The 27,772-nt window shown below is 54.2% G+C and overlaps 2 protein-coding genes across 17 annotated transcripts in view; one reads left to right on the top strand and one right to left on the bottom strand.

Moving 5' to 3' along the window:
- LOC117201757 (caskin-2-like) overlaps positions 1 to 1,530 on the bottom strand; it is a 43,383-nt gene extending 41,853 nt beyond the window's left edge. For 2 of the 3 annotated variants that reach the window (XM_049708709.1, XM_049708706.1), the window contains exon 1: positions 818 to 1,530. In XM_049708709.1, the coding sequence (XP_049564666.1) occupies positions 818 to 1,411 (594 nt within the window). In that variant the 5' untranslated portion in view covers positions 1,412 to 1,530. The remainder of the gene's footprint in view (positions 1 to 817) is intronic. The other variant, XR_007476814.1, reaches the window with a different exon arrangement.
- PSEN2 (presenilin 2) lies at positions 989 to 27,772 on the top strand. Of its 14 annotated transcripts, none has more exons than XM_033430361.2 (14): positions 989 to 1,079; positions 1,947 to 2,070; positions 5,949 to 6,033; positions 6,605 to 6,640; positions 10,541 to 10,737; positions 12,979 to 13,193; positions 14,458 to 14,599; positions 16,729 to 16,796; positions 17,492 to 17,712; positions 18,745 to 18,843; positions 21,368 to 21,451; positions 21,810 to 21,911; positions 25,643 to 25,761; positions 27,039 to 27,772. In XM_033430361.2, the coding sequence occupies exons 5-14, from the start codon at positions 10,561 to 10,563 to the stop codon at positions 27,192 to 27,194; spliced, it is 1,383 nt and encodes a 460-aa protein (XP_033286252.1). In that variant the 5' UTR covers positions 989 to 1,079; positions 1,947 to 2,070; positions 5,949 to 6,033; positions 6,605 to 6,640; positions 10,541 to 10,560; the 3' UTR covers positions 27,195 to 27,772. The 14 variants fall into 14 exon arrangements, 10 of the variants coding, with proteins under 10 accessions (XP_033286252.1, XP_033286255.1, XP_049564647.1 ...); XM_049708685.1 differs by lacking the exon at positions 989 to 1,079 and adding an exon at positions 1,177 to 1,195; XR_007476811.1 differs by lacking the exons at positions 989 to 1,079; positions 27,039 to 27,772 and adding exons at positions 22,280 to 22,425; positions 23,362 to 23,458 and having other exon boundaries at positions 1,530 to 2,070.

Genomic DNA, 27,772 nt, shown 5'->3' with positions numbered 1-27,772 from the left:
ACACGCATGTCTACAGCAGTGCTACTGACAATAGCCAAAAGGTGGAAACAGCACAAAGGCCCATCAGTGGATGAACAGATAAACAAATTGTGGTTTATACATGCAATGGAATATTATTCAGCCATAAAAAGGAATGAAGTGCTGATACATGCCACAATGTGGATGAACCTTGAAAACATTTATGCTAAGTGAAAGAAACCAGCTACTAAAGGTCACATATTGTTATGATTCCATTTATATGAAATATCCAAAATAGGTAAATAGGTTGCCAGGGACCGAGGGCAGAAGGAGATGTGAAGAAACGTTTAAATGGGTAGGAGGTTTTGTTTTGGAGTGATGGAAATGTTTCAGAATTAGATAGAGGTGGCTGGGATTGTACCATACCGTGAACGTACTAAAAGCCATTGAATTGCACACTTTAAAATGGTTAATTTTATGTTGTGTGAACTTCACCTTTTTAAAATATGAAGCCACTCAGAAATATCAGATTATTGACAACTCACCCCTTGGACTCCAAATCCTGGAAGCAACGTTCCAGGTCAATTCTCAGGTCATGGGTAGCAATTTCATTCCTGTTCAATTTTATCTGGTAGTTTTGAAGCTCTAGAATACAGACCAGGAAAACTCTCAAGATGTTAGCTCACCCCAGGCCACTAGAGCTCCCTTATTGTGAGTAAATACCGGGGGTGGGGTGGGGGGGTTGGAATGCGGGGACCTAAAACTACAAGACAGGAGACTGTCCACGAAGCAAATGCGCTACCGTCCTATGGTGCTGCCGCCAAGGCCTTCTTACATTACAGGCCCAGCCTCCACTCACTCTAAGGTCAGTGCTCAGTCCAACGCCAGGTCCATTCCGCGGTCCCTGCGGCGAATAGGGGTAAGCCAGGCCTCTCTCGCTCCCCTTGCCTTTCCAGGGCCGCAGCTCAGGTTGGGGCCCCGACGTGGACCGGGGAGCGTAGCGCCGCCTACGGGGCGGGGGTGGGGCCGGGGCGGGCCGGGGGCGGGGTCTGCGCCGGCGCCGGGTCCGGCGGGCGCTCTGCCGGCTGCGTAAACAATACCGGAGCACCGCGGCGGAGCAGGTGAGCGGGCTGGAACGCGCGCGCGGGTCGCGGCCCGGTCGCCTGCGGCTCGAAGGACACGGGGTGGAGCCGCAACCCGCGAGCCGGCCCCTGCCCTCCGCACGCCGTTCGCGGCGGTGGGTCGCGGCCCCTTGGAGGGTTCCGGGGCTGCGGCTCCAGCGGCCGGGGAGGGGAGGGCGCCGGGACAGCGGCGGGGCCGGCCCGGAACTGGGGAGTGGAAGGAGCGCGGGGAGGGGCCCCAGGCCTCGGGCCTTCAGCAGGGCCCGGTCCACCCGGCCGCTGGAGCCCCCGCCGGCGTGGACGCGGTGCGGGCTGTTACAGGGCCGGGGCATTTAAAGGAGCAGTGCACGTGGGTCTCGAAGGCGTGCGGACGCGGCATTGTGTTCCTCCCTCCTGGCTGGCACCTAATGGGCGCCCAGTCCTGCCGGCCTGTGGCACCCGGCCCGGGCAGTGCTTGGCGGAGGCAGGAGGGGAGGCGGAGGTCTTCCTGCGTACGTGAGGAACAGGACCTCAGGTCCGGGCTTGGAGACCCCAGTTTCGTTATCATTGGTATTTGGCCGTTTTATCAGGCGTTTACAGCTGCGAGGAGACTTGCAGAATCTAGCTTTTGAAGCTGAAGAAAATTTTATCAATGAAGAAACTCAGCCCACAGAGCTAAAGTGACTTTGTTCAAGGTCACGCAGATCGGCTATATGAGAGCCAAGCCTAGAACCCGTTGTCCTGGACTCTAGTTCTGTTGTCCAGCCCTGGGACTAGACCTCAGCTCTTTGACAGTTGGGTGAAATGCCCCCGCCTGTGCCTTAATGAGTATTCCCTTTTTACGGTACGAACTGTGGATTGGTGCAGTACCTGCATCCTCATTTACAGACGGAGAACCTGAGAGGCATCCATCCCATCCAGAACAGTTGCAGAGCCAACTTGACCCAAAACTGACAACTTGGGTTGCCAGCCTGTCCTGAGAGTAACTGATCGGTACAGACCCCGGCTTCCGGTATGGATGCCCCTGCCTTCTACATAGACCCCATTCTGTAGACACCTGAGTCTCCAAGGACTTCAGCCAAGACCTTTGGCAGTAGTTAAAAGGCTTCGTATAAGCTGCTTCCGGTGTGTGAGCCTCAGGTTCCCCTCTGTGTGAATGTGGCTGTGTGGGACAAGGAAATGTGTTGGCAGCGGTGTTGTCTGAGCCCGGCTGGTGAAAGGGCCTCGGGTCCTGTCTCCAGCTCAGAGCTGCAGCTTCAGCCACCCGTCAGGCAGGCCATCCAGGTTTGTGCCCTGGGTGTGCGAGGGAGCATTCAGGGCAGTGGCTGGAGGTGGGGGTCTTGGTGGAATGTTGCTGTGGAGTGGGATGGTGGCTGTGTCAGGTTTTTAGGAAAAATTCTGTATCGTTTGGTGTTGAAGTATCCGTGCACCAAGTCTAGAGTCTGACATGTGCATGCATGGGAGGTGAATGCCCTGAGCCTGTCTATTTGAAGAAGAGGAGGACAAAGAAGAGCGTGGCCAGGGGCTGCTGCTCAGATGCGCCTGGGGGCCCGTCGCCCCTGCCCCCCAGCTCCCCTGTGGCTACTCACAGCCCCGCTGCACCCCCAGGCTTTGCCAAATGAGAGGCTCCCACCTACCTTGGCCTCTCTCTAAGTCACTGACGGTAATAATGACAATAGCATAACTTAGGTTTGTCATATACAATAAAAAGCCGTTTTGTACAGTGGTTGTCACAGTTGTCTTAAGAGCATCGATCACACTGAAGCAGTTCTTATTTTTAACCCTTTTACAGAAGGGGAAACTGAGGTTCAGGGAGACAAGCAGCTTGTCCTGTTGTGTGGCTTCCATGGCTGTGAGCACCAGGATTTGAACCCAGCTGGCTGTGTCTTCTTCATCTTTTGAGTTTTTGCACAGGAGGCTTCCCACACTCATGCCCTACCCACGCCACTGCACTACCGCCCAGGACGTTGCTCTGTGGTCTCCATTAGCAACTACCTGGCAAAGCAAAAAACAAAAGCAAAAATTTTTTATAAAGAAACCAAAGCAGTGTGTGTAGGTCACATTATGTTTTATTGAAGACATGTTTGGCTGTTTTTCAGCTGTTGATTTGACTTTTAGACACTGTTCAGTTGGGGACTGGCAAGATAACAAATGTTTCTGCCAGTATTTCCACCTGTTCCTGGACTGCAGCAGCTGGGGGTGGGGCTGGGGGTGGAATACAAGGGCTCTGAGGCTGGCACACCCTCCACACTGCCCCTGGCCAGGGCCTGAGAGGTTCTCCGCACCTTGAGCTGGCCGGATCTGACATGGGCTTCAAGCCCTGTGTAATCAGTGTTGGCTTCTTGACCTGGAGGTGGTGAGGCTGCTGTGTTATTACAGTCTGGGGAAAAGTAATTTCAAATTGATCCTCAGGGAGGACCAGGTGTGAGGGAGGGAGATCATTTCTGTCCAGTTTCTTCGTTGCCTGGGAGAATGGGTTGCTGATTTGTCTTTGCTAAAATACAGTCTTCTGGAGCAGTGGGAAGAAAAATTAAAGGGTGCTCACTTTCTGCTGTACCGTATCTGCTGAGACATATCCTGACCTCGTCTGTGTTTTGTAGGCTACCTGCGTGACTATGGTCCTGGGCCACTGAGTATGTGACCCTCACAAGTACTTTACAGCAGCAGGGAAGAGCTCCTTGTTGGTAATTTGGAGACCTGAGCTGTAACTGTGGCTTCTGGTCATGGGCCTTAACCTTTTGTCCTTTTGTCCCTCTGGGCTTCAGTTTCCCTAAATGGGAAATGGGGTGCTGACCGGATGGGCTATAAGGTCCTTGCCAGCTCTGACATCAGTCTACGGACTTGCCCTTTTGTTTGACAAAATGTTCACATTGCCGGAGTGCCCTGGACTGGGGCTAAAGTGGAAACACCCGGGGCCTGGATGAAGCGTGACCTTGGTGCTCAACTCGTGTGTCTGGTGGTTTAGCAGATCGTAGTTTTCCAAGAGGGCCATCAACAGGCTTCTGTTATCCCTTCTCACTGAGTCCCTGCCTTTATTTCATCTTCATTATAACTACCATTTATTGAGCTCTGTGCCAGACACTTTACACATTATCTCTAGTTTTTACAGTCATCTTGCAAAGTGTGCCTATCCTGCTTTTTACAGAAGAGGACAGGGGCCATGTGAAGGGGCCCGAGTGTGCGGGCCACTTGTCCCGGTGTGTGGTTCACACCAGTCAGCCTAGCTGATTTGAACTCTGTCCGTTTCTAAGGCTCAGCTTTTGCCCACTGGCTTACTGCTTCTCATTAAAACAAACAAACAAAACCCCACAATTTTTTCTGGGCCCTACTCAACGGTGGCCACCTTCCCAGCTTCCCTCAGCCACTTCCAAACCGCCCCTTTTCCAGGCTCCTTCAGGAAATGAGAGAAAATGTTTCCTGGGAACTTCTGAGTAGGAAAGGGCAGACAGAGGTAACTCTAGAGCCTGGGTCAAGGTTTCAGGAGGCCCCATAGGGTCGCCTGGGGCCTGTGACTTGGGAGGGCGGAGTGGGACTTCAGGGCCTCCCTGTGGGACTCAGGCCCTGGCTCCGGCTGAGGCCACCTCCCTGTGCTGGGGAGAACCATCTGGCAAGTGATGTGCATCAGAGTATGGGCAGGGTGGATGGACAGATGGATGAAGGTCAGCCAGGGTCAGTACACGGTCGGGGGAGACAGGCAGGCAAGCTGTGGGAATTTCTAAGGGAATTTCCTCAGCTCAGGAAATTCTTCCTTAGTATGAGGGAAGGCTGGGAACACCCCAGGGGTCATGGGAGCTCTGTGAAGTAGCCATGTGACCATAGACAGAGGCCCATTTAAAACCAATGCCACCCTCTTTGAGGGAGCACTGAAAAATAAAATGAACAAATGTGACAAAACAGAAACAGACCAACAGAATAAACTGTGGTTACTAGTGAGGAGAAGGAAACGGGGAGGGGCAAGATAGGGGAAGGGGATTAAAGGGGTGCAAACAACTATGTATAAAATAAATGATACAAGAATGTAATGAACAGCACAGGGAATATAGCCAGTATTTTACAATAACGTTATGTGGAATATCTATAAAACTATCAAGTCACTATGTTGTACGCCTGAAACTACTGTAATATTGGAAGTCAACTATCCTTCAGTGATGAAAGGAAGTGAGGGGCACTGTTCAGTTAGGCCTGCAAAAACAAGTACCCGGATCCAAGCCTTTCTCTGCTGACCACCTGTTTGTCTTAAGTGCAGTGACTCCCAATTTTCTTTTGGAGCCGAAATTTCCATCTTTTTGCATGAGGCACTAGTGTTTACTATGGCATTTAAAGATCGATTTCCTACTTAGGTCCATTGGCCTTCAACTTTAAGGTCAAAACCTTTGCATTTCTCTGAAATGAAAATCAGGTTGAGGAAATTGGGTCACCAGGGTTTCTGTAATAACTGCAGGAACTGCTGACACAGCAAGGTTGGGGAAATTCTCTGGGTCACACTCCCTTGGTTTGGCTCATTCAGCATTTGGATCCCATTCAGCTGATTAATGGGAGTGAGCAGTGGCTCCTTTGGATGTTTGATTTTACATCCTAATCCAAGGAGCTTTCAGCCACAGTGCTTTGTTCTGGGAAGGGTTTCCAGAATGCAGTCTTAGGCACCTGTTCCTCCCATTAGCTTCTCTGCATTTTCCCGCTGCTCCGTCAGAGAGAACGGAGAGCCGGTTGCTATGTGGTTGGTAGGATTTGACATCAGCAGTAGGAGAGTCACCCAGTCCCACCAGCACCTGCCTGTGAGTCAGCCTCCCGGCAGGAGTTCTTGGCGTCACTGGTGCTCTGATGTGGAGAAACATCTAGCAAGAAGGTTGTTTATCTGCATACATTTGAGTGGTGATTTTTCCCTCCAAGGATTGCAGAGTATCATCAGTCTTCAGTTCCAACTTAGAAGCAAAAGGAGTACATCCCAGCTGCTCTGTTCTCCTTCAGGAACCAGGTAATAAGAGGGGTTAGGAGAAGGTGTAAAAGAGGCTTCCCGAGTCCATCTGTTCCCCCCAGTCCAGGGAGAGAGGATGTGGGAGAAGGCGGGATGGAAGAAAATCTGTCTAAATGTTGATACTTGTTATTTCCCTTTAAAAAATTAATAGCTTTACAAAAAATGCCAGGCACAATCCATGTTTATTATAGAAGCTTTGAGAAATGCAGAAAAATATAAAGTATCACCCACAATCTCACTATCCAAAGATAACCACTGTTAATGTTTTGTAATATTTCTTGCCAATCCTTCATATACATGCATTTTCTAAGACAATTCAGATAATTATGTATGTCAAGTTTTATATCTATTAAATTTAACATCTTGTTTTCATATGTTAGTAAATATTCTTTTTTTTTTTTTTAGTAAATATTCTTTGAAGTGAGATTTTTAGTAGTCATATGTTAGATCCCATCAAATGGATATATTATCATACAGAGTCAGGCATCTTGGTCATTTTCACTTTTTAAAAAATATATATAAATGACTGCAACAACCATGTTTTTATGTAAATCTTTTATTATTTTCTTAGGACAGATTCCAAGAAGTAGCATTTCAGGATCAAAAGGTATGAATGTTTTTAAAGCCCTCGATTTTTACTGCCTTCAGAAAGGCTGGTCCATTTGGTACCAGCGACGCTTGAGCCCCAGTTTTACTACACCCTCCTTGAGGTGGGCATTGCTTGGGGACTTTTTCAGCCAGACCACTCTCTTCTCCCCCTGTGGCTCTCCTAGTCTGAAAAGCTTCTGCTCATCTGCCTCCCCAGTGGCTCTCTGACCAGGCACAGGGTATTCAGGAGGAAGGACTGTTCGTTCTTTCACGCCCCCATTCAGCAAGCAAGTTGTACAGGGCAGTAGGTGTGCCAAGCTAGGTGAGCGAGGCGCCCTGCCCCTGAGACAGGGAGGTGAACTGTAACTGGACACTTCCAGTACCAAGTTTGGGCCCTGGCTGGGGCATCTGATTACTCGGCAGCAGCTCCAGGGAAGGTCTAACACCAGCCTAAGAATTGCCCAGGGACCATCTCAAAATGCAGATCCCTGGACCTTTGGCCAGGATGGAACTTAGGATCTGCATTTTAAATAAGCACCCTAGCGTAGCATTTAAGAGCCCAGAACCTGACCACCTAGGTCCAAGGATGACTTTGAACCTATCACTTTTTAAATCTTGTTCCCTCATCTGTGAAATGGAGAAGGATAGCCGTACCTTGTACCTGACGGTTGTGTTGAGTGCATAGTGAGTGCTCAGCAGCTGTTCTATCACCACCCCTCAGGTGGCCTGGACCACTTTGAGAAACAGCATCTCAAGCATCTTACAGCTTTCTGAAAGTCCAAAGCCATGCCCTCAGGTGTTAGGAGCTCCGAGAGGCACCTCCACCTCTGCTCATGACCACCAGGCCCAGAGGGCTGCGATTAGAGCCACAGCCAGGTCCAGCCCTTCCATGCTGCAGCCCCTCTGTGCCCTGGTTTTCTGGGAGTCCTGGGCAGAGCGCAAGGAGGGAAGGAATCTTCTCAGGGAGCATTTGTTTTCTCGCGAGGAGGCCATGAATTACATGTGGTGGATGGAAAAGCGTGTTTTGTAGTTTTCTGACTTCCTGCCTCTGTGCAATGTGATGCTGCATGGAAGGGATACAGTCCTTTTTTAAGCTCACTCTCCCTGGGCGCGTCCTTCACAGACTTTGGGAGGCAGAAGTGCATTCCTGGGATTTGGTGACTGGCTGAAGAAATGGAAATTGGAAGGACTTTACTTGATCCGGGTCCCGTGCTTTTCTGTCCCCACCCGCCCCGTAGCTCCCTGTCTCCTTCCAAGAAGCATCTTCACTCCTTGTCTGTCCATCTCCCCACTAGGGGAAGAGGCAGCCAGGATGCTGCAGCTGTTGTGGTTCTGAAGGATGAGCTTGCCCTCTGCCCTGGGAGTGCAGCCCTGCCGTTTAGATGCAGGGACTCCTGATCTGCTCCTCCAGTCGTGGTAAAGACAAATCACAGGCCCTCCAGAGGCGTGGGAAGAATAGAAGGAGTGAGATCGTAACTAAGTTATTAATTCACACCCCTAACCAATCTGACGTGCTACAGAATAAAGTGTGGAAAGAGCCGCTGCACTGCTCCAGTTGGAGTGTCCCGGTTTAGCTTGCAGAAATGCAGCCAGCTCTGCGTGCCGGTACCCCTTTTGGAGTAAGAATGGACTCACCGTTGCTAGAGTGGGCAGCGAGGAGATCTCCTGGGTCCAGGCAGGGCTCTGTTTGGGATTGATCTGGTGGGGCCCAGCCTTGCAGAGGAGGAGCGCTTTGAAGTTTTCCCTCCTGGGTCCCCATTAAGTAGTTTTCTTTCGTTACCGTTACTGTAGATGAAGGAAGCTAGGAACTTCCCAAGGTCTCACAGCCTGTGGGGCTGCAAAGCCGTGTCCCCTCCAGTTGGGCTCTGAGGTAGACTCTGCTGGTCCCAGGTCTGGGCGCTGAGAAGCAGATCCGCCTCCTGGGCCCTAGGCCACACTAGTCCTGGGGCCTCCCGGGAAGAGGCAGGAGGGCTCAGCTGGCCCTCTGCTCCCACAGAGCGCACTCTGGTCACATCCCTCTTCAGCACCAAAACCCTGGCTGGCCCCCTCTGCTAGCTTCAGCTCCCCCTTCCCGGTCAGGCCTCCACGCCCCGCCCTGGGATGGTCCACCTCCCACCGCTGCCTCCCTGGTCTCCACCTTAGTCGTAACTGCAGTAGCACAGCGTCCTCGTCACCCCTCCTGGCAGCTGCTGTACCTTACTTCCTACTGATGTCACTACTGCTGTCACTCCTGTACTTGTCTTATCTCTGCTGAACCCTGGGGAGCTTAGCGTGTTCATTCTGAAATCCCTGTGAGAGCCACGGGGGAGCCTTTTGTGAGGGCCCGAGTCTGTGAGGTGAGCAGAGTCAGGCTCTGCCGCGGGCCTGTACTTGGGGATGAGTAGAAGTCCAGCTGGGAGTAATCCAGGCCACGGCCTGGGGCACTGTCTTCAAAAACAGCAGCAGCCTCGGACCCTGCCAAGATGAACAGAGCTGGCTGACTCAGTAGACGGAACCTGCCTGCTCCACTTGAAAATCATAAATTCTTGGGGGCAACTGACGTGGAGATGAACTTTGAGCTGAGAGCAGACCTGACTGTGCCAAGTGGCGTGAGGCTGCCCCAGGGTCCCAGGAGGCAGGTGACGGGGGAGCTGGCCCAGCCGCTAGCCCAGCTGACCTGCCCAGGATGTCGGTAGGGCTCCGGGCTGCCCCGGCTTCCCGGTGGTGCTGCTCTGCCCGCACCACTGTGGCACAGCAGTCCCGGGGGACAGGCTCCCTCCCGTATGGTCCCTACAGCCTTGTTTTTTCCTGTGGGTCCCACGCTCAGCTGTACTTCCCCAGCGCGCGCGCACGCACGCACGCACACACGCGCACACACACTCACACACATGCTCGCCTCTCGTGGTCTCGGCTCACTGCTCCCGTGGCCGTCACTTCTAAACTCATGACTCTCATCTCCACCTCAGGCCCCAGCACTCAGCTGCCTCCCAGGCATCTTCACCCTTTTAACCCATTTACATTCAGCAGATTCCTGGATCAAATTCACAGTGTTTCCTCTGAAACCTTGTTCTTCCGCTTCTCCCATCCTACTCCCTGTCTGGCCCTAGTCCTGGACTCTGTCCCATTTTGTCCCACACATCTGGTCCTGTCTGTCTACCTCCTACCCTTTCTGGATTCTCTCTCCTTACTCCCATCCATTCTTGCCACCTTAGGCCCTCTTCACTACCCACAATTGTCTCCAGGGAGGTCACCTTTCCTTCTTTTTACTCCTTTTTCAGTCAGTGGACAGACTGATATTTCTAACCAGAGATCTGATCTGTCACCTCTGTCCTCGGGGGACGAAGCACACCTCCTGAACTCGGCACCAGAGACCCTTCACACCTCCACAGCATCACCACCCCAACCCCGGCAGTGCTGGGCTCAGGCGGGAACATTCTTCATGCCCTCTGCCATTCCCTCCCCCCTGGGAAAATCTGTCTCCGTCAGATGATGTTATCTTCTCCAGAAAACACTCCTGATCTCTGAGTTTTAGTCCCTTCTTTGTGCTTCTGTACCTCTTGATGAACACCTGGATTATATAATTTGTCACGTTGGACGGTTGGTTTTTAATTTTTTACGACAGAAGTGTCGTTGGCGCACGATAGGTGCTGAACAGATGTTTGTTGATTGAATGAGTGAGTGTGCTGGCAGTTTGGAGGGGCTCTGACATTTCTAGTTGGGGGTTTTGCCCCCTGTGGCCTGGATCTCCTCTAGCCAGTCCCTCTCGAGGTTGCTGCAGCCTCAGTAGTGGCTCCTGGGGACTGTTGCTTTATAGCAGTCCTTTGACAAGCGCGTCTTGGGTGGTCATTGCGGGCTGTGCAGGTCTTAAAGCCGCCTCTCACCCTCTACTGCCTTTGCCTCGCAGGAGAGTGGAACGAGGTCCCCTGTGCTCCTTTTCCAGGCACTTTCGGAGGTAGGGTCATGCTCACATTCATGGCCTCTGACAGCGAGGAAGAAGTGTGTGACGAGCGGACGTCCCTGATGTCAGCCGAGAGCCCCATGCCGCGCTCCTGCCAGGAAGGCAGGCAGGGCCTGGAGAACGGAGAGGGTGCCACCCAGTGGGTAGGTTCCCACCAGCAGTCCAAGGCCTCCGGACAGGTACCTGGGGTCCCAGTGGACAGAAACCAGGCATTCCCTGATGTGGGAGGGAGGGGAAAGTAAAGGTGAGAATTGGCCAAAAGGGCAGGTGGTCCACCATGGTGGATCCTAGGTCTGTGAAGGCTTGATAGTAGACTCTGCACAGACACAGCCTATTACAGATCGACTCCGCAATGGACTGAGTGATTCTCTCCATCCTGGCCCTGCCCCTTAGGTTTGCCTTCCTAGTGCAGGTTACTGTTTCCATAGGAACCTGAGAGTGAGTTTGGATGCCAGGACAGGCAGCGCAGAGACGAAACGACGGTAGGAGGAAACTGCTAGAGGGAACCTTTTTGGTAGATGGCCAGACATGGTCACCAAGAGGTTACCTGATTCATGTTTGACTTTTGAGCTGGGGATGTGTCTTAGTTCAAGGCTGCTATCACAAAAATACCATGGACTGGGTGGCTTATAAACAACAAATTTATTTCTCACTGTTCTGTGGCCTGGGAAGTGAAGATCAAGGTGCCGGCAGATCTGATGTCTGGTGAGGACCCACTTCCTGGTTCATAGGCAGCTGTCTTCTCTCTGTGTCCTCACCTGGCAAAAGGGGTGAGGGAGCTCTCTGGGGCCCCCTTTTTTTTTTTTTTTTTTTTTTTTTGCTGTATGCGGGCCTCTCACTGTTGTGGCCTCTCCTGTTGCGGAGCACAGGCTCTGGACGCACAGCCTCAGCGGCCATGGCTCACGGGCCCAGCCACTCCGCGGCATGTGGGATCTTCCCGGACCGGGGCACGAACCCGCGTCTCCTGCATCGGCAGGCGGACTCTCAACCGCTGCGCCACCAGGGAAGCCCTCGGGCCCCTTTTATAAGGCACGAATCCCATTTGTGAGGGCTCCCCCCTTGTGACCTAATCATCTCCCAAAGGCCGTACCTTCTAACACCATCACATTGGGAGTTAGGCTTCAGCATGTGAGTTTGGGGGACGCAGACATTCAGCCCGTGGCAGGAGGGGTGGGCTGCACTGTGATTTTGCCTCTGCAGCCTGCAAGGCAGGAGATTGTAACATATGAAGTGGAGGATATACTTGGGAGAGTCATCTAGCCAAGCCATCTCCCTCCTCATCAGGGTAACACAACATCTGAATTTGCCTAAATTCCATTCTTCGTTTTGCCCATTATAGTAATTTTTTCTTCCAGCCAGCCTTATTTCCCTTTGCTGAAACTTGAGCTCACTTCTCCTGTCCTCCTCTGGGCTCTGAGAGAGATCTCACCGGCTCAAGACCACTGCACAGCTACTCCTTAGCCCATTTCTTGCTAGTTGCTTGTCTTTTATCTCCTGGAGTTTTTGTGCATTTCAGCTATTTCAGTTCCTGTTCACTAAGTGTTCCTTTCTTTCTCAGATGAATATATAGATGGAATTCTCTCTGCCAAGAACTGATACCAAAGAACGGCCACTTTTGATTTTTGTTTCATTTGGCTTTGTCTTGGCTGTTAATGTAATTAACAGAGCAGCTAATGATTCTGAATTGCCACAATTCCAAAACAAATCCTTGCAGATCAGTGTGTGCCAGCGCCTGGCGTCCTGTCCTCCTTCGCCGCCTCATCATTTATCCGTAACCCAGATCCTCCCAGATGCTTGATGCCCAGTTCGCCTCTTCGCTTCGGAGCTGCAAATCTTGCATGCTTGCTTTGGGGGGCGGGGCGGGGTGCAAAAAGTTCAAAAGTTCAAAGTAATTTCTTGCTCTGCAAATTCCCAGTGTCTTATTCACAATCAGAGACAATCCCCACATCCCCATGTGTGCTGACCATTCTAGTTTGTGATGTTTCAACCAACAGAGTTTAATTTCTGCCCTCCTCCTATCACCTGGCCTGCCAAATTAGTGTGGCCATGTGAACAGAACTGAGTGGCATCCTGAGTCCCTACACTGAGGGAGGGGACAGATCTTTAGACATGCCCCAGACCCATTCTGCAGACCGTCCTCGTCCACAGCAAAGTGGACCGTCCTCGTCCACAGCAAAGTGGCCTCCCCTCCTGAATCTGTGGTGGTCAGCGCCAACTTAAATCTCTCGTTGTCCTCATAAACTTTTCAAATGTCCTGCAATTCCACCACTCCCACATCTAAACTACAGCCCATAGACTGGTTCTTACATCTGGAAAGCAACATTCAAACTTCTCATTTCCGGTTCCAAAACACCCATGCGCCACATCGCTAAGGCCTCTGGGGGGGCGTTCCGTGGCCCTCACAGTGTGGTTTCCCACAGAGAGGCCAGGAGAGCGAGGAGGACCATGAGGAGGACCCTGACCGCTACGTCTGCAGCGGGGTCCCCGGGCGGCCACCAGGCCTGGAGGAGGAGCTGACCCTCAAATACGGGGCAAAGCACGTGATCATGCTGTTCGTGCCTGTCACGCTGTGCATGGTCGTGGTGGTGGCCACCATCAAGTCCGTGCGTTTCTACACGGAGAAGAATGGACAGCTGTGAGTTGGGGGCTTGGCGGGGAGGGGGAGGGGGAGCTGGGGGAGGGGAGTGCAGCCTGTGTCGGCCCCATGCCAGCAGTGAAGAGCAGGGCCGAGGAGCTGCCCGAGTCCACACCCTGGTCCGTCCACTGCCTCCTGGCTATGTGACCTGCCTGGGTACACTGCTAACCTTTCTCGGCCTCAGTTTCCTCATCTGTATGATGGGTTTGATAACAAGGTTACCAGGAGAATTGAGTGAGTTGATCCACATAAAGGGCTTAGAAGAGCACCTGCCACCCGCCAGGCAGCGCTCCGGCACGCTGGGTCTCGCTGCAGGAGGCAAGCTCTCCGTCCCAGGTGTGGCTGTACCCCCCATCACTGCGTGACCACAAGCAAGTTGCTTTCTCTCTGGGCCTCTTCATTCATATCCCCATGAATGTAAACCAAGGAGGACCAAATGATTTCTGAGCTCACTTCCAGCCTTGCACGGGAGACTTTGTTTCTTTTAATAAGGAAAACGCAGGCAGAAGCAGCAGCCTGGGGAAATGGGAGGGCTCTCTCTGCTCCCTCCCCCAGCCTCCCTGTGGTTATTGCTGCCGAGTACCTTCTCTAAACATCTTTTTTTTTTTTTTTTAGGGAGTTTTTGTTAAATTTCGTTTATGGTTTTTTTAATGAAAAGAGTAGAGAAAGAAGCCCTTGCCCTCAGGAAGCTTGTAGTCTGGTGGGGGGACTCAGAGCAGCTCAGGTGAAAAGCGTTAAGAGACCTTGAGCGCTTCGCGGGCAGTTTGTTTCCCTACGTCCAGAGCGAGGGATCCATGAATTACCTTCTGAGTTTATTAGCTGCCTGTGCAGCTATGGGGTTACGCTGGGTGTGGGTAGGGGAAGCAGCGGGGGCGGAGGCGTCCTAGGCTCGATGGGGCTGATAAGGAAGTGGATGTAGGGAACCGCTGGGTCTCCCTGGACCAGAGCTGGGGATTGGGGTCAGCCGGGAGAAGCACTTCCAGGGGAGGGTTGAGTTGGTGTGGGGGCCAGGGGAGGCCTTGGTGAGGCCAGCCAGGCCCTTCCGTGCGGCTACATCGGCTCAGTCATAGGCCAAAGTCAGGAGCCAGGAGACGGGAAGGCAGGGCAGCTCATGGGGATGGTGGGCAGCGCGTGCCAGGGCAGCCAGAGCACGGTGCTGAGGGGCAGGGGTGCCCAGGGCACCTGCACCCCAGGTCCAGGCTCCCTCGGGGTGAGGCGTACAAGCAGGCAGGGCACAGAGACCTAGCCCTTGCCCCTCCCTCAGCATCTACACACCTTTCACCGAGGACACATCTTCGGTGGGCCAGCGCTTCCTCAACTCCGTGCTCAACACCCTCATCATGATCAGCGTCATTGTCGTCATGACCATCTTCCTGGTCGTGCTCTACAAGTACCGCTGCTACAAGGTGAGCGCCAGTCCGCCTGCTTTCCTCCTGCCTGCCATGCCTCAGTGCCTCTTTGGCAGCAACGCTGGCTCCTTTTCTTTTTTTTTTTAACAGAGTTCATTTTTCTTCTGTAAAATAGACCCTGATTTTTGGTGCAGGCATACCTCGTTTTATCGGGCTTCACAGACACTGCGTGTTTTACAAATTCGAGGTTTGTGGCAACCCTGCGTTGAGCAAGTCTGTTCGTGCCGTTTTTGCAACAGCATTATTTTTCAATTGATGCTGTTTTAAAAATTTTTTTAGACATAATGCTATCGCACACTTAATAGACTGCAGTATAGTAGAAACGTTAACTTTTACGTGCAGTGGGAGACCAAAAAATTTGTGACTCACTTTCTTGCGTACTCTCTTTATCGTGGTCCGGAGCCCAACCCAACCTCGCTGAGGTTTGCCTGTACTCTTTCCCACCCCACCTCTGCCTCCCCCATGGATTACCTAATACTCCTGTCCTTTGAACTTACACATAATCCCACTTACTTGAGTTCCTCTTTGCAGTGTTCATAGGGTTACTTCTCACGTTCAGAAGTTAATTTTATTTTGCTTCTCCTTCCGAAGAAGTGAGATGCTCTATTTTAGGCTCCTTTCACCCGATATACTTCCCCTCCAAGTTTATTTTTATTTTCCCATTTCCCTTTCGGCTGGAGATGTACAGCTGCTGTGCCGAGGTCTTCCAACACTGGGAGATGTTCGGGCGGGCCCCCTGCTCTGCGGGACGGTCCCAGGGAGGAACAGGGGAGTTGAGTCCCACGTGGCCCAAATCGTCCATAGAGATCCGTAAGCTTTTAGGCACGGGTTTCAGGCTTTTCTCCCAAGGAAGGCTTTGAAGCCTTGAAAACTGAACGGAAGTTGAACTAGACGTTACCTGATTTAAAACCGTTCACACACAGGCGTGTGCGGCACTTGATATTAGGCTGCTGCCATCTGTGGAGCAGGTAGAGACAGATGGGGAGGCTCAGTCTAGAGGGATGAGCCCCGTCCCAGCGGGGGTGACGGGGTGGGGGGGTGAGCGGTGGGAGGGGGGCGTGTCCGAGAGCTGGAGCTTCTCAGTAAATAGCTACCTGTATAAAGGCAGAGTTCGTAACTGGGGCAGGGATGACCGTGGGTGGCAGGAAGCAGGGTAGAGGGCTTTGTGTTTGGAGCAGAGGATACAGCACGCATAAGGACAAGCTAGAAGGAGCATGGCCAGTGAAAAGCCGGCACTGCTCTGGTCAGCAGGTGTCACGCGACCACTCCCAGGGACTGTTAAGAGGCAGCTCGACCCTCCGTGCAGTAAGATTTACTCCGTGACACGGGCAGGAGATGACAGTGGACTGGGCAGGCCCAGGTGGGATGAGGAGGGTCAGCACGTTCCAGAGGCGGCCCCTTCCCCTCTGGGTGGAGCGCACAGCATGGCAGACGGACCAGGTGGCTGCTGAGGTCCCCAGCGGCCTGAGCTGGTGACCGATGGTTCTGGCCTCCAGGGAGGCTGGTAGCGGTGACCACCATGCCGCTGCCGGCTGCCTAAAGGACTGGTTGAGGATCAGCCCCACCCTCGCCCTTGACCCTCTCTCATTTGGCCAGGGGAGGAGGAACGTGTCTTTCTGAAGACCTGTCTATAGGCCCTCAGGTGGGCAGTGACTCCCCGGGCTGACTCTTCTAAACAGGCTACCTCAAGAGTCTTCCCTGACCACTCTGTCTAATAAAATAGCACCCCAGTGAGTCTCCTGTCACTTTATCCAGCCAGGTTTTTTTTCATAGCCCTGTCACTTCATGCTAACATGTGTCTGTGTGTCTGTTGTCTCACTGCCCTCACACTGGGTTGCAGCCAGTGGGCGCAGAGACCTTGCCAGCCTTATCTCCAGAGCGTGGAATGTGCCTGGCGTGTCCAGAAGGAGTAGAGTGCTAGGTGTTCAGACCTGAAGGAGCTCCAGCTCCTTCATATGCTGGCTGGGTTACCTGGAGAGAACTCCTTGACCGTCTGTGCCCTCCTTATCTGTAAAATGGCCACCTTCCAACATAGTCAGGGAGGAGCCTAAGGAAGAAGGGTTTCCAGGCCTGGGCGTCAGTGCCGAGGACCGGGGCCTGCGATCATGCTGCCTGTTTCCGTCTAGTTCATCCACGGCTGGCTGATCATGTCCTCCCTGATGCTGCTGTTCCTTTTCACCTACATCTACCTTGGGTGAGTGGCAGCCGGTGGGCAACAGGGTCCTTTGAGACCCCTCCCCTGTGGGACGAGTGGGTCTGAAGGACCTGGGAGGGAAGGGCGCCCCTTGGTCTCCACACCTTCCCTGTGTTGCTGCTCCAGGAGCCCGGCCTCCTCGACACGGGAGTGGAGCTGCGAGTTGGGCCACACGTCTCCTTCTGGTTCCTGATTTAAAACAACGCAGAGCCATCACAGAGGGGGTTCTCTGTGAACCCCAGTGGGGGGGCGGTTCGGGGGCAGAAACCCCTCAAAATTTACATTCTGATCTTCGGGCTGGGCCTGGGTACCTCCTAGTTTATGGGGAAAGGGATCTCTCTTGCCCTGGATTTGGGACATCAGCCTGACCCAGGGACCCAAAGAGACTGGAGGGACAGGAGAGAACACTTTTCCAAGGACCTTTTTCACAGGCAGAGGGTCTTCCAGGCCGTGCCGGCGCACGTTTATGGGAACCAGCCCAAGGATGAGACATTGGGGTACTCCCCACCGTTTCATAAATTTTTCAAGGGGTTATGCGTAGGGCTCATGGAAACAGGGAAGGAGATGTCAGCAGGTGAAGCCAGAGGTTGGAAGAACCCAGGCTGGGACTTAATGATGGAAGGGTGTTGAACTGTGTCAGGGTCTAACATCTCCACTGAGTTTCCCAGCTCACGGGCTTGACTGTGGTCCCGCAGGGAAGTGCTCAAGACCTACAATGTGGCCATGGACTACCCCACCCTGTTCCTGACCGTCTGGAACTTCGGGGCGGTGGGCATGGTGTGCATCCACTGGAAGGGCCCCTTGGTGCTGCAGCAGGCCTATCTCATCATGATCAGCGCGCTCATGGCCTTGGTGTTCATCAAGTACCTCCCAGAGTGGTCTGCGTGGGTCATCCTGGGCGCCATCTCTGTGTACGGTAGGTGGGCCATGAGCTTGCAGGGGTGGGCCATGGAGTGACGTCCAGGGCTGAGTCCTCACTGCTGGACAAGGGTGATGGGTGTTGAGAAGTCTCCCCTCCCCCCACCCCGCCCCGGGAGGCCTGGATGATCCCCCTTCTAGAAAGTTCACCTTTGTAAAAAAAAAACAAGTGGGGTCCTGTGGAATCGTGACTGTTGACATGGTTACTAATAACAGCACTCACACCGTTAAGCGCTTTGCACACTGGAAGTCATTTGTTCCTCAGAACAACCCTGAGGCTGGGCACAGTACCGATAAATAACGAGCACCCAAAATGTTAGCTGCTCTTCAGTTAGTATAGTCGTCCCTCGGTATCCTCGGCGGGTTGGTACCAGAACCCCCTCAGATACCAAAACCCGAGGACGCTCAAGTGCCTTGTGTAAAATGATGTATTATTTGCACATCACCTACGCACATCTTCTCGAACACTTTAAATCGTCTCTAGGTTACTTGTCATGCATAACGCAACATGAACAATATGTAAATAGCTGAAGATGTGCGGCAAATACAAGTTTTGATTTTTGGAACTTTCTGGGACATTTTTCTGAATATATTTGATCCACAGCTGGTAGAATCCATGGATACGGAACCCAGAGATATGGAGAGCCGCCTGTATCAGTGTGATAGCCATCACCAGTACTGCTTCTTACGTTGTTAGGATAAGGAATTTGGGGCTCAGAGAAGTGGGACTTCAAGCCCATCCTCTGGTCTCTGAGGCACACAGCAGTTCCCTGTTTGCAGCTAGCCTGTTTGGACACCGCTCAGACCCCACTGTGGGCTCCAGCCAGTGCAGGCTCTAAGGATCGTGGCTGAAACCCCGGGGTGGGGGGGTGGATTGCTGGAGCAGCAGGGCGTGGTCTGAGAGCCTCGGCCTGGGGCTCTGGGACACGCTCGCTCCGACGCCTGGTGTTCAGAGGGCTGGTTCCTCTCTGGGGGCTGCTTGGGAATAAACGTGTTTTTTAACATGCCAAGGGCGTCTTTGCTTTCCCAGATCTCGTGGCTGTGCTGTGCCCCAAAGGGCCGCTGAGAATGCTGGTAGAAACTGCCCAGGAGAGAAACGAGCCCATATTTCCTGCCCTGATATATTCATGTGAGTATATGATACATACACGGCTTTCGGAGGTGATGAGGAGATAGTTAACCGTTTCCCTGACGAAAGGAGACGAGGCAGCCTCGGTGACCCCAGGAGGGCTCCACCTTCTGAGATGAAGGTGGGCTGTGTCTTGCTCTTAGACAGGAAGAAACTTGGAAAGTCAGAGCAGGAAGAGGACACCAGGGGATGTGGTCCTGCCCCGCAGCTTCCTCCCACCTGGCTCCAGTGGCACGTGGTGGCTATAGGCCGCGTTCCCATGAGCCCAAGGCCACCGACTCAGCCCTCCAGGCCCCTGATAAGGGACTTTGGAGAGGGACTCTTTAGGGTGGGGGTCTGGGGGGGAAGGGTGCGCCTACCTTTCCCTGGGCTACCTCAACAGCTTCGTGGCTGGTTGAAGTGAAGTCTCTGAAGGGAATGCCCTCGGGGTCGCTGCTGGCCTCGGGGCCAGTGCACTCGGGGATTAGTACTTATAAAGGCATCAACAGACATGCATCAAATTCATACTTTGTGGTGGGCGCTGTGCTGGGCATTGCGGTTGCCATGGAAACAAGGTCCCAGGCCTCAGGGAGCTCACTGCGCTGTGGTTTTCATGCCCTCCCCTCTGTTATTCACGTAGAGAGCCTGAATTTCTGGGGCTCAGTTGTCTGCAGGGCGCACTGGGAAACAGCCTGTGAATGGCTAGAGTTGGCACTCTACACAAATGAAGAACCGAGCTCGTTGTGGAGAGCCGCTGGCGGCCTGGCCCCAGGGTGAGAAAGCACATTCCAGGCACAGCCTAAAAAATGAGCAGAGACTGTGTATGGAAAGACTGAGCCGTGTCAGACTTCCGGTCGCCGTCGCTGTGCTCTGATGGAGCTTACATTCTAGGAGGGGAGGCAGACAGGGACCCAACAGGCAAACATAAGTCAGGAGGTGAGAGCCCCATAGAAAGATAAAGTGGGGGGCGGTGGGGGGGGGGGGGGCGTGAAGGACTCCAGGGCAGTGAGGGATGCTATTTTACAGAAGGTGGTCAGGGAGGCCCTGTGTCATAGGTGACATTTGACCAGAGACCCGCCTTAGGAATATCTGGTGACAGAACTCCAGGCAGAAGGAACAGCGGCAAGTGCAAAGGCCCTGAGGTGGGCGTGGGCCTGGTGTGCTCGGAGCGCCCCGAGGCCAGGCAGAGGGAGCCAGCGGGGAGCGGGGGAGGTCAGATCCTCTCAGGCCATGGTGGGGACTTGGCTTTTATTGCTGAGTGAGATGTGATGCCACTGGAAGACTGTGGACTGACCTGACTACGTTTTAACAGGACCACGAAGGTTGTATCAGGGACAAGGGTAGAAGCAGGAGCCAGGTTTGGAGGCTGAATAATAATCCGGGAGAGAGATGTTGGCGTTTGGCCCCAGGGCAGCAGTAGAGGCGTCGAGGTGTGCTTGGACTCTGCAGACATCTTGGAGGCAGAATTGGCGAGATTTTCTGATGGTTGGGGTGCAGGTTGTAAGAAAGAGAGTCAAGGTTACTGTCAGTTTTTTGGGCCTGAGCAACAAAAAGGATGGAGTTGCTGCTTACTGAGAAGGAGAAGGCTGGTGGGCGGGTCGGGGGGCAGTTGTTGAGAGCGTTCAGGGCATGTTGAGTCTGAGATGCTCACTGGACATTCAGATGGAGAGTTGGAGAGATGGGATAAGAGTTCAGGAGAGAGTTTCTAGGCCAGAGAGAGAGAACATGTTAGTACCACAGGATCCAGCAGTCCTGCTTCTGGACATAGACCCAAGAGGATTGAAAGCAGGATCGTGAACAGATTTTTGTGCACCCATGCTCACAGCAGCACTCTTCACAATATCCAAGAGATGCAAGCAACTCAGGTGTCTGTGGATGGAAGAACAGATAAACAAAATGTGGTATATACAGAGAACGGATTATTATTCAGCCTGAAAAAGGAAGGAGGTTCTGACACGTGCTCCAACATGGATGAACCTTGAGGACATTATGCTAAGTGAAATAATCCAGTCACAGAAAGACAAATACTGTACGAGTCCCCTTATACGGGGTATCTTAGGTCGTCAGAATCATAGAAACAGAAAGTGGAATGGTGCTTGCCAGGGGCTGGGGGATGGGGAGTGGGTACAACGTTTCAGTTCTGCAAGACAAAAAAAGTTCTGGAGATCTCTTTCACGGCAGTGTGAGTATACTTAACACTATTAAACTGTACCCTTAAAGATGGTCAAGATGACATATTTCATGTTATATGTTTTTTTTACCACAATAAAACAAAAACATAATTAGTTCACCAAACTTGTTCACTAACAACATTATCATTGTGAGGAGGCCAAAAAAGACGGGAAGAAGCATCGTCTGCCCACACCTCGTCAGTGAGTCTGGACCCCCAGCGGCCCCCTAACAGTGGGGCATAAGCAAATACCCACAGGAACTGAGGGTCCTGTGCAGACTTTCTGGGGACACAGACTGGCCCGCCTGCCTCCCAGGCCCTGGGGGCAGCCACAGGTAGTACTGCCTGAGGCCTGACCCTTCTCTCCCTCCCCAGCCGCCATGGTGTGGACAGTGGGCATGGCCAAGTTGGACCCCTCCTCTCAGGGAGCCCTTCAGCTCCCCTACGACCCAGAGATGGGTGAGTATCAGGGGGCTGACAGCCTCTCATCATCGGGGGCGGCTTTTCACCACATCCAGCTCAGCCTGGCCTGGCCTCTGCGGGAGGCACGAGGGCCGGAGGGGCAGGTGGGAAGACCAGCCCCCCCTGGACACGCACGCCCTGGGGATCGAGTGCGGTGGGACCGCGCTCCTCTGCCTCCGCCCCGTTCCTCTCCCTTCCCTTCCCTTGTGTGTGGACTGGAGAATCCTCTTTGGGTCGGGCTGGGTGTGGGGGGTAGGGGGATGGTAAGGGCAGGGGAGCCCTGAGCTCAGAGAACCGTCTGATGGGCTGTCGTCTCTCTCCCTTGCTCCCTGCTCACATGACACCGGACACCCAGAAGAGGACTCCTGTGACAGTTTGGGGGAGCCCTCGTACCCTGAAGTCTTTGCGCCCCCCCTGCCTGGCTACCCGGGGGAGGAGCTGGAGGAGGAGGAGGAAAGTAAGGTGTCCCGACCATCTGCGTGGGCCCGGGTGGGTCCCCTGAGGTCAGGGGTGGAGGGCGCGAGGGGAGGAGCCCCTTCCACATCAGAGACGGCTTCGCAAAGTCGAGGAGGAGCCTGCAAAGGCGCAGCCTTGTCGGCAGGCCACGGGGACTTCTACGCCCAGGCTGCACCTCGTGTGTGGCAGACACTGGTTGAGTACCAGCTGCGTGCCCTCTCTGTGCTGGGGGGCAGTCGTACGGACGCAGCTCTGGGGGACGCAGCTATGCAGGCGTGGGCACTGACCGCCCTCCCCGGAGCCGGGAGGACCGTGAAGGAGAACACGGGGTGATGGGGAGCACTGACGGGGCTCATGACCTGTTTCAAGGGGTCCGAGGAAGTCGCCTGAGGAAGTAACTTCTGAGCTGAGCTCCAGAGGCTGAGCCACTGGAACTCGGAGAGGGGGACGCACAGCGGGGGTGCGTTTCCAGCTGAGGGGACCTTGGGAGCAGAGACCCTGAGGCAGACGGCACGGTGAGTTAGAGCCAGTGAAGGCAGGACGCTGAGACCCGAGTGCAGAGATGGGGCAGGGAGGCAGGCAGGGACTTGAGGGGCCTTCTGGATCAAAACGGGGATCTGGTCTGTGTCCCGTGAGCGGTGGGAGCCGTGGGGGGTGGGGGAGGGTTTTGAGCTGCATGGGAGGAGGGGCATGAGGGAGAAGGGCAGGTTTGTGGCTGGCAGAGTGTGCACCTGCGTGGCTTGAGGACGTCCCCATGCAGCCATGGGGGACGCAGGCGTGGGCTCTGGGCTCAGAGGGCCGGCTGGGCTGGGCAGGTCAGCGCCAACAGCATGGCTCCGTGATGGGACTGACAGTGGAGCTGGGGTGGAGACTCCCCCAGGCAGAGCCCCGGGTGTTTGCGGGCAGAAGGAGCTGGTGTGGAAGGCCGTCCTGAAGACACACCCAAAGACGTTCTAACATATGGCTGTGTTCCCAAGGGGATTAAAATAGCCATTCCATCAGCACACGTTTCTGTACCACCTACTATGTGCCGGGTGGCACGTGGGAACAGGGAGGTGCTGCAGGATTAAAACAGCCTCTGCCCTTGAGAAGTTCCCCGTGGGAGCAGCCCAGGTGGGGGAGGTGAGGTATAAAGTACTCAGGGCAGACCCGGGGAAGAAGATGATGCCGAGGTGGGCCTGGAAGGACAAGTCGGTCACCCGGCAGACAGGCTGTCAGGCTGCAGCCCAGGCCTGGCGCTGAGCCCCCGGAGTCAGCGCGGATCCCACCGGGGCACAGTCCACAAGGCCACCCTCGCTTCACACGCCAGCCCCAAGTCCTGGGGGTCTCCAGGCCACCCGCACTTCTGACCGACTGGCTACAGATCTGGGGGTTCCCACAACCCCCCCAGGTTGGAAAAGTTGCTAGAACGACTCGCAGAACTCGGGAAAGTACTAAACTTAGAATTACAGTTTTAGTATAAAGGATACAAATCAGGACCAGCCAGATGAAGAGCCACATTGCTCGCGGGACTGGACTTCATCTCCAGGCTCCCTCTTCTCCCCAGAGGTTGGTCTGGCCCAGAGTCCCAGCCCCCTTATCACATAACCACGTGGTCTTTCTGGAGACCAGCGCCATCCTGATCCTCTCATTTGCATAAATGATCCAAGGGGCTCCTGAATGACAGACACTTCTGTTACTGGGGAAATTCCAAGGATTTGGTCTCCCTCCTGGAACCAGGGACGAAGGCCAGTTAGATTCTTTGTTACACAGCAGCATTGGCAAAGGCTCAGATGAGAGAGGAGGAGGCCTTCCGGGAGCTCGGGGCAGTTTGGTGGCCCAGGCAGCTGGGGGCCGGACCTGCAAGGGTGCACAGCACTCACAGGAGCTCGAACTTCATCCTGCAGCCTGTGGGGAACCGTTAGTGGTTTGCTGCAGGGAATTGAAGTGAGCAGAGCTGCATCCCAGACAGATCCCGGGCAGCAGCAAGGGACACAGACTGCTGGGGGACCAGGTGAAGGAAGAGTCATGAGGGCCCAGCTCAGGCAGCAGGCTGAGAGGAGGCGGTGCTACCACGTACCTGGGACGCACTGACAGGACTTGGCTGGGCAAGGGATGGGCAGGGAGGCATGGAGGGTGACGGGGGAAGGTGGGAGGCTCTGCAGGACATCAGATGGAGACGCCACGGACACACGAAGGGGAGCGATGCTCGAGAAGGTCAGGGTTGGAGACCCCAGTTGGAGTCACCAGGATATACATGTCGTCAGAACTGCGGGTCCCCAGAAGGTACCCAGGGAAGGTGTAGGGTCAGAATGGAGAGCGAGAGGGACAGCGTGGGCGACGTTTACGGGATGAAGGGAAGGGCGCTTGTGGAGGACCCCGGGGAGTAGCCAGCCAGGAGACAGGGCGCTGAGACAGGTAGCGTGAGGGTGTCCATGGGGGCCGGGCGGTGGCCTGGCCAGAGCACATTGGCTGGGGGACATGGGACCTGCCGCCACAGATCTCTGAAGTGCCTGGGAGGTGAGCGCAGTTCCTTTGAGAAACAACTGATTGAAAAAGAAGAGAGAAGGGAGGGGAGAGGGCAGGCAGAGCAGGGAAGCAGGAGTGGGGGTAGCGGCGAGAGGAGGCACGGCAAGAGAAGTCACCTCTGTAAGGTGACGAAACTGGAGTGTTTGCTCTGTGCCGAGGCAGGAGCCAAAGTGAGGAAACTGAAGTCAGAGAAGAGGGGCCGTGGAGGAAGGGACAGACCGAGGTGAGGGGCCTCTTGCTTGGAGCCCCGAAGGGAGGCGAGGGGGGCAGACGGGACAGAGCATGTTTCCTTGATGCAGACCTCCTCAATTCAAGTCTGTTTCTTAAACATTTTTATTGTCTGTGATGAATAAAATTATCCTATAAACAAGCGTACAGGGCAGTTGTACGAAAGGAAACAAATGAAAGCATTCTAGAAGCTCTTGTTTCCTTATCAGTAATGGATACACTAGTTACAAATTATGTTTACTTATTTTTTTAATTAAAGTTTAGTTGATTTACAATGTACATTTACGTACTTTTAAGGGACATGAGTCTCCAGAGAACCTCAGGTATTGTACATGTTCTTGAAAGTAGTGAAATTAAATTTCCTAAAAAGCATTTATAATTCAAACTGAGCACTCAGTTGGGTAGCCTCCCATCAGCCCCAGGCAATGCATTTTATTCACTCTTGTCTTAACCAAGTGCCAAAGCACCAGTTTGTTTGTTTTTTGTGTTTTTTTGCGGTATGCGGGCCTCTCACTGCTGTGGCCTCTCCCGTTGCGGAGCACAGGCTCTGGATGCGCAGGCTTAGCGGCCATGGCTCACGGGCCCAGCTGCTCCGTGGCATGTGGGATCTTCCCGGACCGGGGCACGAACTCGTGTCCCCTGCATCGGCAGGCGGACTCTCAACCGCTGTGCCACCAGGGAAGCCCGCCAAGCACCAGTTTTACTTGAGTTATCAGAAATGCTGGCTTTGCACAGCCCAGAATGCCAGTCACTCAGACTACAGGTTCCCCCTTTTTCCCACTGGCTGCTGTTCTTTCAAGGCAGCCAGTCCTTGTCCCAGAGTCCAGGTGAGGTGAGCTGGGCAGTCACACTACCCCATCTGCCCTCTGCGTTCCTCAGGACTCTGGCCCCTGGGCTGGGCAGAGAACCTGGGCTGTTTGGCTGGGGTCAGCCTTCTCTGCCGCTTCCTCCTGGGGCTTCCGAGACCTATGGGTTCCCTCTGTCTCCACCACACAGGGGGCGTGAAGCTCGGCCTCGGAGACTTCATCTTCTACAGCGTGCTGGTGGGCAAGGCGGCAGCCACGGGCAGTGGGGACTGGAACACCACGCTGGCCTGCTTTGTGGCCATCCTCATCGTGAGTGGGCTGGGGGATGCTCCCCGCCCAGCCCTGGGCAGTGGGGCCCCTGAGGGTCTGTCTGGTGGGGGTCCCAGGAACCCAGGGGAATTTTCAGGTGCTGTTATCCCTTGGAGGGGCTGGGCAGGGTTGCCAAGAAGATCCTCAAGATGAGACCGAGGTTTACAGGAGGTTCTGGTCATCAACAGATGCAGGCACAGCACAGGGGAGCAGTGACCAGGGGCTCTGACATTACCGAGCTTGTGCACCGGGTGCCAAGGTCTTGGCTAGCTCTGTGCATCTGTCTCACGGCACCTGCGAGGCAGGGATGGTGACCTGAGATTTACAGAAGACGGAATAGGTTGAGGGCCTGGCCCCTGGGCACAAAGCTGTGAGGGCCGAGCTGCGATTTGAACTCGAGTCTCTGAAGCCAGGGCTGTGTGTTTTCCCTCCATGCCACCCAGGCACCATGGGGTTCTGAAGCCCCATGGGATCTCCTGGGACTTGAGACGGGGGCCCATCACTTTGAACCACAGCAGTGAAATTTGGAGACCTGTATGTCACTTAACGTGGCCAGACACACATGGTGGGGAAGCGTCTTACGGTGATTGGAGAGGTGGAGGCTCTGAACGGTGCATACTCGGTGTTCTGCCTGGTGAACCCGGGTGGCACGTGGCACGTTAGGGCCGAGGCTCCAGTCCTGCAGACATTCTGTATTTGCCCAGTGTGTGTCAGGGATGGGGTAGTGAACTCCCAGGCTCCTCCACTTCCAGATTGTCTGCCCTGAATTCCTGCTCTCCCCAGGGATAGGGCAGGCACTCTGGTTTCCTGTCCCCACCCTGGACCACTGCCTGCATTGACTGGGCTGGGAACAGGATAGGCAGCCACTGGGCCTGTTCCCCAGGGCGGGGTCACGTGGCATCTTGGTTCCCTTGGTGTCCGCTGCTGAGAACATTGCTGGCTTTCAGTCCAGCCCGTCCAGTTCTTGTATAAATATACGTCCCCTTGGGGAAAGCTCCTCACCCTCCAGCAGCCAGCCAGGGGAGGTAGTCTGGTAGTGGCAGCCCCGTTCTAGGGGTCAGGAGGCCTGCTTTCTGGTTCACCCGTCCATGTGCAGGGCGTTGCTACGGGGTGAGAACTCCTGCCCTCAGGCACCTCACAGAGCCGTTGAGGGGACCAGGGAAGATGACGGGGTGTCCAGGGCTCCTGAACCCAGGGACTGTACCATCACTGACTGCTCTCCGTCCCCCGTCCACACCCGTGGTCACCACCAACCCCCTCGCCTTTGTGTCCTGCAGGGTTTGTGTCTGACCCTCCTGCTGCTCGCCGTGTTCAAGAAAGCGTTGCCCGCCCTCCCCATCTCCATCACGTTCGGGCTAATCTTCTACTTCTCCACAGACAACCTGGTACGGCCTTTCATGGACACCCTGGCCTCCCATCAGCTCTACATCTGAGGGGAAGCCTGGGCACCGTGGCCTGGAAGCTGGAAGAAACGGTAACTGGATGCAGTTGTGCAGTTGTACACTCTAGTGCCATATATTTTTAAGACTTTTCTTTCCTTAAAAAAAAAAAAGCGGGGAGAGAGTAAAAAAGTGTCGTGTTTACTTTGTGAAGAGGAAGGACCAGCTTTTTGGTGCTGGTTGTTTTGTCACCAGGCCGTGGCTCACCCCTTCGTGAGCATTTGCTTCACCAGCAGGAGACGCGGGAAATCGGTCCAGAGGAGCTGAGGAAGGTTCTGAGACGTGGGAGGGGCTTGGGGAAGGCCCCTGCTCTCGCCCCACAGCCTGGAGTCCTCTGAGGGCCTAGCCGGAGGACGGAGCGCGTATATTCGGGACCGGGAGGTCACGCCTGGGACGGCATGTAGCGCCTGGTCGCTCTGGCCGGAGAGGAAAAGCCAATTTTCTCTGCAAGGAATGTTCACCAACGCTTTGTCTATGATGCTGTCATCATTTTATTACCTTTAGAGTCCTTGTTAAAAGCAGTTACTGCTGGGAAGTGTCTTAATATCAATAAATAGACGAATCCTGTTGCA

The sequence above is a fragment of the Orcinus orca genome, chromosome 1, assembly GCF_937001465.1.
Source record: "Orcinus orca chromosome 1, mOrcOrc1.1, whole genome shotgun sequence".
In the NCBI taxonomy this organism is placed as follows: domain Eukaryota; kingdom Metazoa; phylum Chordata; class Mammalia; order Artiodactyla; family Delphinidae; genus Orcinus; species Orcinus orca.
The sequence above is the reverse complement of the archived record's forward strand: the minus strand, read 5'-3'. Positions and strand labels throughout refer to the sequence as shown.

Coding starts and splice junctions, on each gene's coding strand:
- PSEN2 (XM_033430364.2), top strand. CDS start 10,561: ATGCTCACATTCATGGCCTCTGACAGCGAGGAAGAAGTGTGTGACGAG. Junction 10,738..12,978: donor AGTCCAAGGCCTCCGGACAG/GTACCTGGGGTC, acceptor GGTTTCCCACAG/AGAGGCCAGGAGAGCGAGGA. Junction 18,844..21,367: donor TCCTGCCCTGATATATTCAT/GTGAGTATATGA, acceptor CTCCCTCCCCAG/CCGCCATGGTGTGGACAGTG.